Source organism: Berghia stephanieae, chromosome 12, assembly GCF_034508935.2.
Source record: "Berghia stephanieae isolate SIO BIC M18660-M18661 chromosome 12, UCSD_Bste_1.3, whole genome shotgun sequence".
NCBI lineage: Eukaryota > Metazoa > Mollusca > Gastropoda > Nudibranchia > Aeolidiidae > Berghia > Berghia stephanieae.
In genome coordinates this window covers 13174984-13184115 of record NC_088371.1, presented here as the reverse complement: position 1 = coordinate 13184115, position 9132 = coordinate 13174984, and the positions used below count along the sequence as shown (strand labels likewise).

At 45.8% G+C, this 9132-nt stretch overlaps 1 protein-coding gene across 1 annotated transcript; it reads left to right on the top strand.

The window, feature by feature from the left end:
• The first annotated feature begins 3072 nt into the window (after window positions 1-3072).
• LOC144957558 (uncharacterized) lies at window positions 3073-4716 on the top strand. Its single transcript, XM_078888904.1, has one exon. The coding sequence runs from the start codon at window positions 3073-3075 to the stop codon at window positions 4714-4716; it is 1644 nt and encodes a 547-aa protein (XP_078745030.1).
• The last annotated feature ends 4416 nt before the right edge of the window (window positions 4717-9132 follow it).

Sequence of the window (9132 nt, the reverse complement as noted above, 5' to 3'; positions counted from 1 at the left end):
AACTATCTATACTTAAAGATGGCAATGTTGTGAGTTTCTTAGCCAAGCGCACACTATCTATAGAAATATGAATCGAGATGAAAATAAATAAGGAATAATATAATATCTATATTCAATGAACACACTGTCGTCTCAAAGAGGGCTATGTCAGGATAGATTAGTTCCCGAAACGTGAATTTAGAATCAAATTATAGGAAACACAAAGTTTGAGTTGTTCGCACTGTAAAAAAAACTGCATTTATTCTCACCCATTAGGAATAGAAATAACCGAATTAAATGGTTTAAAGGAGAGCTACAAGGTGCATATTAACCTTCTCCTTGCCAGTCATTTTCAGGATTATCCCCAAAACTTCAAACCCAACTAACACAAAAATATATTTTTTTTAATCACTCAGACATAATTGCAGTATAATTCTTTCAAAATGTTATGGTGTATTGTTATTATTGAGTTATTGCCCTTTGCAATAACTTATAATTCACTTCCATGAATAATACACTTAACTACATTTAGTTATTTCTAAATAATGTCACAATTGAATATATTAATAGAATATGTTATATTCGTATCATTAGTTAACTACACTTGTGCATTGACGTTATATTACAAGATATGAAGTGAGTAGAAAAGTGCCAGAAGACAATAGAGAATAAAAATTTTTTTCGCGGCGGTGGTGGGGTTTGAACCTGCGACCTTATTGGTACGACAACTCCGCCTGGCAGGTGAGAGCGTGGCTCTACCGTGTGAGCTATCCACGAACACAAAAAATATTCGTTTCAAACCCAAAGTCATTTTTAGATCCCTCTCTCACCCACTTCTTGAGATCGCCGATTCGTTCACCACCTTCGCGAAGTAATTTTGACCAGCAGTTAAGCTTAATAGCCAATATTCTCATCACAAACATATAACATAGAAACAATTGAGACATTGAGTATGCTCCGGTGTATGGGGTGAATTTTTAATTCAGAAAAGTGAGTGGAGCAGGCACTTATGTTGGTAACAACAAGATATGAAGTGAGTAGAAAAGTGCCAGAAGACAATAGAGAATAAAAAAATTTTTTCGCGGCGGTGGTGGGGTTTGAACCTGCGACCTTATTGGTACGACAACTCCGCCTGGCAGGTGAGAGCGTGGCTCTACCGTGTGAGCTATCCACGAACACAAAAATATTCGTTTCAAACCCAAAGTCATTTCTAGATCCCTCTCTCACCCACTTCTTGAGATCGCCGATTCGTTCGCCACCATCGCGAAGTAATTTTGACCAGCAGTTAAGCTTAATAGCCAATATTCTCATCACAAACATATAACATAGAAACGATTGAGACATTGAGTATGCTCCGGTGTATGGGGTGAATTTTTAATTCAGAAAAGTGAGTGGAGCAGGCACTTATGTTGGTAACAACAAGATATGAAGTGAGTAGAAAAGTGCCAGAAGACAATAGAGAATAAAAATTTTTTTCGCGGCGGTGGTGGGGTTTGAACCTGCGACCTTATTGGTACGACAACTCCGCCTGGCAGGTGAGAGCGTGGCTCTACCGTGTGAGCTATCCACGAACACAAAAATATTCGTTTCAAACCCAAAGTCATTTCTAGATTATATTACATAACGTATATTTCTGTTTATGTATATTTCTATACTGCATGTTTAATATTACTGTCTGTGATATATTATGATTTAAAGAACTTGAATAAACAATTACTTGATGATTGGCAACCAAGGAGCGTCTTCCCTGTCAGTTATTTTATGTACTGCGGTTGGTACATAACAGTGGCGACGAGGATTCCAGCTGTGGGTCACATGAAATCACAGTCCTTTTAAGGACTGCCAACCCACGAAGGGGACAGCCCTGCCCTACCTCCGGACGAAGAAGGACGAGCCTTGCCCTGGCCTGCCTCCGGACGAAGAAGGACGAGCCTTGCCCTGCCCTACCTCCGGACGAAGAGGGACGAACCTTGCCCTGGTCTGCCTCCGGACGAAGAAGGACGAGCCCTGCCCTACCTCCGGACAAAGAAGGACGAGCCTTGCCCTGGTCTGCCTCCGGACGAAGAAGGACGAGCCTTGCCCTGGTCTGCCTCCGGACGAAGAAGGACGAGCCTTGCCGTGCCAGACGAGCGAGGGGGACCTGCCTGCCTTGCCGTGCCAGACGAGCGAGGGGGACCTACCTGCCTCGCCGTGCCAGACGAGCGAAGGGGACCTGCCTGCCTTGCCGTGCCAGACGAGCGAGGGGGACCTGCCTGCCTTGCCGTGCCAGACGAGCAAGGGGGACCTACCTGCCTCGCCGTGCCAGACGAGCGAGGAGAACCTGCCGTGACCTACTTATCTTGCTGTATCGGACAGCAAGGACAACTTACCAGCGGAGTCGGACGTGTATTTACAGCGACGTTTCGACTTGCTGAGAGGGAAGACCGTCCATTGGCTATTTTAGAAGAATCATCAGGACGTGACTGTCAGTCGTGACAGCCGTGGAAGAATCATCAGGACATGACTGTCAGTCGTGACAGCCGTGGAAGAATCATCAGGACGTGACTGTCAGTCGTGACAGACGTGGAAGAATCATCAGGACGTGACTGTCAGTCGTGACAGACGTGGAAGAATCATCAGGACGTGACTGTCAGTCGTGACAGCCGTGGAAGAATCATCAGGACGTGACTGTCACTCGTGACAGACGTGGAAGAATCATCAGGACGTGACTGTCAGTCGTGACAGACGTGGAAGAATCATCAGGACGTGACTGTCAGTCGTGACAGACGTGGAAGAATCATCAGGACGTGATTGCCTGTCGTGACAGACGTGCGAGGAGTACCTGCCGTGTCGGACGGGTGACGTACTTCTTGCTGTATCGGACAGCACGGAAAACCAACCAGCGGAGTCGGACGTATCGACCTACTGACCGTCCATTGGCTAGTTTTGGACGTTTTCATCAGGACAAGCCTGCCTTGCCGTGTCGGACGTGCGAGGAGGAACTGGGTCAAACGGTTGACCTACTTTTTGCTGTATCGGACAGCACGGAAAACCAACTAGCGGAGCGACGTATCGGCCTGCTGATCGTTCATTGGCTGCTTTGGACGTATCGTCATGACTACACGAGCAGAATGGACCAACGAGGAGCTCATTGGGCTATTGCGTGATCAGATGGCCCAACAACAACAGCAGATGGAGTTGCAGCGTCAACAGATGGAAACGTTAATGGCCTTGGTGATGGATCGTCCCAAGTCGCCAGTGACCAACACCAGGTTCTGCGAGTTTGATTCAAACGCAGAGCTGTGGACGGACTATTGGTCACGTTTCCAGACGTTCGTAAAGGCCAACTCCATTCCATCGGACAGGATTGCGGAGATTTTCCTCACCAACCAATCGTGTGCCATCTTCAAGCTGCTGGCAAACCTGGCTTCACAGAGCGTTCCTCCCAAGGACGTCAACGAATTGTCGATGGATGAGATCGAGCAGCACATGGTTGACCATTTCAACCCCAAAAGATTCGTTGTTCGGGAGCGTTTCAAATTTTGGACACGAACAGAAAGGAAGCCAGGAGATTCTGTCCACGAGTTAGCTGCGAGAATTCGGCAAGAGGCAGCTACATGTGATTTTGCCTCAATCAAGGACCCGTTGGACGAGGCAATGAGGACTCGATTCGTTTGCTCGATCAACAGCGAGGCTATCGTCAAAGCCTTGTTTAAAGTAAAAGACGACGAGCTGACGTTCAATCGAGCCATTCAGATCGCCGCAGAAGTGGAGGAGGCTGGAAAAGTTGCCAGAGAGACGGTCGGCACATCAAATGCCGATGTGTTTAAGTTCCAGCCCAATCGTAATCCGGCTCATAAACTGCCCACGGCGAATAACAAACCGTCTCCAAAGATCAACCGCCAATCAAAATCAACGGAGAACAGGAACCAGAAAACCCGATGCTACTGGTGCCTCGGGAACCACTCGAGTGATGCCTGCCGATTCAAGGAAGCCCTTTGCCACCACTGCGGCATTAAGGGCCACATAAGGTCTGCCTGTCGGAAGAGAAGTCAACATCAACGAGTAAAGACGGTGACAAAGGTCAATTGGAATGCGGCCCGACCTTTATGGAAGACCTGCTACTTGAACGATGTGTCAGTCGTTTTCGAGGTTGACACTGGTTCCAGAGACAGCATCATTTCGGAAAAGACCTGGAAGAAGTTGCGACGGCCTGCATTGTCACCACCTACGTGCAAATACCGTTGTGCTTCCAACGCAGATCGTCCAGTGATTGGCGTTGCCAGCCTGTCGACCTCAACATTTCCGGAACCCGAGGGCGTGATTAGACAAAAATTTGTCGTGACAACTTTGGATCTGAATCTCCTTGGACGTACAACGATTAAAGATCTTGGACTGTCGGTGGATGCCCTCATTCATTCCAACGGCAGAGAGATTGTAAAAACAGTGACGAGCGACAATAAACCTGATTGGTCACTTCAGTCGGCATTGAAACAGCTTTGCTCTGAGTTCCCAGACCTCTTCAAACAGGAGTTGGGAACCTTTAAAGACTTTGAACTGGAAGTGAAGTTCAAAACCAGACGCTACTCCGGTTTTTCACCGTCCTCGGGCAGTACCCATTGCAATCCAGGAAGACTTGGACCAAGCGCTACAAGCTGGCATCTCGAAAGGCGTTTGGCAGTTGACCAAGTTCAACGATTATGGTACTCCTGTCGTACCAATAAAGAAGAAGACTGCTCCTGGACAAAACAGACCTAGCATCAGGGTCTGTGGAGATTACTCCGTGACCGTGAATCCTCAGTTGGAACCGCATCGCCATCCCATGCCTACACCTGAGGATCTGATGAGAAAGCTTGGACGTGGCTATGGATTTACAAAAATCGACCTCGCAGATGCCTACAACCAGATCTGTCTTGGACCAGAGTCGCAGAAGAGACTTGCCCTCAGCACAAACAAAGGCGTTTTACTGCAGAAGCGTCTACCGTTTGGAATTAAGTCGGCTCCTGGTTACTTCCAAGAGATTGTTGACAGATTAATCCAAGATCTGCCGGGCGTTGCTGCTTACTTGGACGACATACTTGTCAGTGGAGACAACGCTGAACAGCATCTACGTAACCTTAGACGCCTATTTCAACGTCTGCAAGACTCGGGCCTTCGATGCAAACTCGAGAAATGTGCCTTTGCCCAACCACGGGTGGAATACCTTGGACACTACTTGTCTAGAGATGGCGTCTTGAAAGGTCCAAAAGCAGATGCCATTCAAAACATGCCAGCTCCAAAGAATGTTTCCAACCTCAGATCTTTCCTTGGGCAAGTGCAATTTTACAGCAAGTTCTTGCCCAATATCTCTACAACACTAGAGCCGCTATATCGTCTGACGAAGAAAGACGTGAGATGGAAATGGGGACCGGAAGAACAGTCAGCCTTCCGGAAGATCAAGGAAATGCTTCAATCTGATACCGTACTTGCACATTTCGACCCATCGTCGGAAGTTGGAATCTCGTGTGACGCATCAGAAGTTGGCATTGGAGCTGTCCTGTTTCACCGTTACTCCGATGGCAGTGAACGACCTATCGCCAACGCATCGAAGACGATGACCGCCTGTCAGCGGAAATACAGCCAAATACAGAGAGAAGCATTGGCCATCATCTTTGCCTTGAGCAAATTTCACCAATTCTTATACGGCCGAAGATTCATTTTGGTGACAGACCACAAGCCGCTGATCTCTCTGTTTGGACCATCAAAGCCGATTCCAGCACTGGCAGCAAGCAGACTGGCAAGATGGGCACTTACCTTGAGCCAGTACGATTACAAAATCGAGTTCCGGAAGACGTCGGACCACGGAAATGCCGATGCCTTGAGTCGTTTGCCATCAGGACCTGACCAAATATTCGACAAACGAGAGACCGGAGATGATTCGTCAACAATCTGCGCCATTCAGATGGTATCTCCCTCTCACCCTGATGAGCTGACGAAAGAATCCCAGGACGATCCAGTGCTATCGGCTGTCTTCAAATACTTGGAAGAAGGATGGCCAAAGAAAATGACACCCAACAAACAAGAGTCCTGGTCAGTTGGGTCGTTCAACAAAATCAAAGACTTCCTAACTTCATCGAATGGTTGCTTGTTCTATGGTGATCGTGTGGTGGTTCCGAAGAAGCTTCAAGAACGCATTCTTCCAAATACTACATCTGGGCCATTTTGGAATGCAACGAATGAACAGCTAGCCAGAACAGCTGTATACTGGCCTGGAATCGACACAGCGATTGTCAACACCACCAGAGATGCATGTCGTGTGCTGAGAACCAAAACATGCCTCCAAAACAGCCGGTACATCCATGGATTATGCCCGACAAACCATGGGAACGTGTCCATATCGACCATGCCATGAATTTCAAAGGACACAACTGGCTCGTGATGGTGGATGCATACTCCAAATATCCGTGTGTCCACCAGATGACATCCATCACCACGAAGGCGACAGTTCAAAAGCTGGACGAGGATTTTGCGCATTTTGGCTACCCGCATACCATCGTCACTGATAATGCGCAGTGCTTCTCGTCAGCTGAGTTTGCCAGTTTCTGTGAGAGCCGGGGTATTCAACACCTACAAGGAGCCCCGTATCATCCAGAGACCAACGGTGCAGCTGAGAGACTGGTACAGTCATTTAAAAAGTCGCTTAGGAAGTCCAGCCTCAGTACCAGTGAGGCCTTGCACGAGTTCTTGATCCAGTACCGGAGAACTCCCCTGTGCAGTGGCTATAGCCCAAGCGAACTTCTGATTGGTCGACAGATACGGGCGAAGATAGATGTGCTCCTGCCTCACAGCCGTGTAAATCTTCGCTCGTCTAGGAAAACTAAGTTCACAGTGAACAGCCAGTGCTATGCCCTGTCTTTTCAGAGGGGGCGTAGGGACAAGTGGGTGCCAGCGATTGTAGCATCAGTGATTGGAAACCGAATGTTCGATGTGAAAATCGTGCCGGATGGTCCTACTTTGAGAAGACACGTCGACTAACTGCGCACACGCCACAGTAGTTAACATAGTGGTTATATTATAATTGTGACAACGAGACTCACGTTCTTGTAACAGATTATTCCAGTGCATGGACTGTCAAATGGACTTGATATAGTGTATGTGATCGCCGGACATTTGAAATAGTGTTGTTCGTACGGACTTTTAAATGTTAATTGCAACGGCGATCTTCTGGATGTGTAACATAGAATTTCAAATTAACTTTGAAATAGTGTTTTAAGCGGACTGTTACATTATGTGTGTCTATGTTAATATTGTGATGGTTAAACCTTCAGTATCCTTCAGGCTAGAAGGGAGGTGTTATGGTGTATTGTTATTATTGAGTTATTGCCCTTTGCAATAACTTATAATTCACTTCCATGAATAATACACTTAACTACATTTAGTTATTTCTAAATAATGTCACAATTGAATATATTAATAGAATATGTTATATTCGTATCATTAGTTAACTACACTTGTGCATTGACGTTATATTACATAACGTATATTTCTGTTTATGTATATTTCTATACTGCATGTTTAATATTACTGTCTGTGATATATTATGATTTAAAGAACTTGAATAAACAATTACTTGATGATTGGCAACCAAGGAGCGTCTTCCCTGTCAGTTATTTTATGTACTGCGGCTGGTACATAACACAAAACATCATTCCTTTAGCAAAACATGCTCTTCAACTAGTGCTGGGTCGAGTTTGAAACGATCAAATCGAGCGGGTTTTCGATCGAGTCCTCTAAAATCGAGTCGGTTTCGAGCGGGTTTCGAGTCAGTGACGTCATCGAGCAGTGATTCGTTTGAAAAAAAAAAATACGAGCATCTCGTTTGCCACAGGAAACTTCACATACCCCTCCCTCTCTTATGCTGTGGCTGGCTTGACTGCAGCTGGTTATGATGGGGGCTGCCAGATGGCCAAGTTCAAAATTGGTTACTAAGAAACGCTTTTCTATTATTATTCATTTTTTTTAAAATCTTTTATTTTTAAAAAAATGAAAAGATAAGTTTATCCAACTGTAGTCGATTGTTTTGTTAATCAAAACCAATGAGTTTTTCAAGGGAGTCAGAATGCTTGTGGTCTTTGGCTATTTGGGGTCAATTTGACTACTTGGGCAAGAAGAAATCTGGCTGTCTGGCAGCCTTGATTATGATCGTCGTCGCATCAACACACACACACACACACACACACACACCCCACACACACACGCCATCAGTTGTTGATGGTGAAGGGTTGAGACCCCCCCCCCCCTCCCACACCACCATCATCCCGCTGTCACCTTAACATTTCATATTTATGTCGCGCCAAAAGTTGTCGGCCGCCCCCACCTCCCATAATTTGTCACTGGTCGTCATCGCCTCTTGTGTGTGCGGGAAAAGGTCGTGCCTTTCATTTCATTATTTGAAAAATAAATGAACAAGAATGGTGTGTTTTTATTAGGTAGGTAGATAATAATAATATTTAGCAGGTTCCACACCCAGACACCCACGGATTGCCCGGACACGATGATAACGATGCCGACGACAATGGATGACGATGATGATGATGATGATTATCGTGTTTCTGTTTTTAAAAAATGAAATACTTTAGCAGGTTCCACCCCCACCCCCCACACGGATAGACCGGACCCGAAGATGATGATTGTGTATTGCTGGCTGTTACGGCTGTGATGAGGATGATGATAATGATGATGATGACGATGGCGCAGATGGTGATTATTTGTTCGGTCGCTCAGTGGTACGGTGTCTCTTGTCACAAAATCAAGCCTTGTCAATGGCCGAATGAGTGACAGTGATTGTTGAAAATTGTGATCCAGACGTTAAGTCCGTGTGTAAGGCACTTGACTCAGGTGTGAATGTAATCTTATCTTATAAGCAATGACGGGTATTGTAAAGAGCTTTAATACAAAAAGACTCCAAACAGCGATCGGTACCTACTGTACGAAATGGATGTATGGTCGATATGGTGTGCCGGAGGAATAAATTAAATTAAATATTGTGAAATTCATTGAGTATGGTAAATCCTTGGAAATGCGCTTTGAACTAATACACCTAGACAACTCCGATTCCAATATAAACGACTGATTAATGTTCCCATATATAAACTATAGTTAGCTGAAAATCTTTCTTTGTCGGGACTCCAAAAG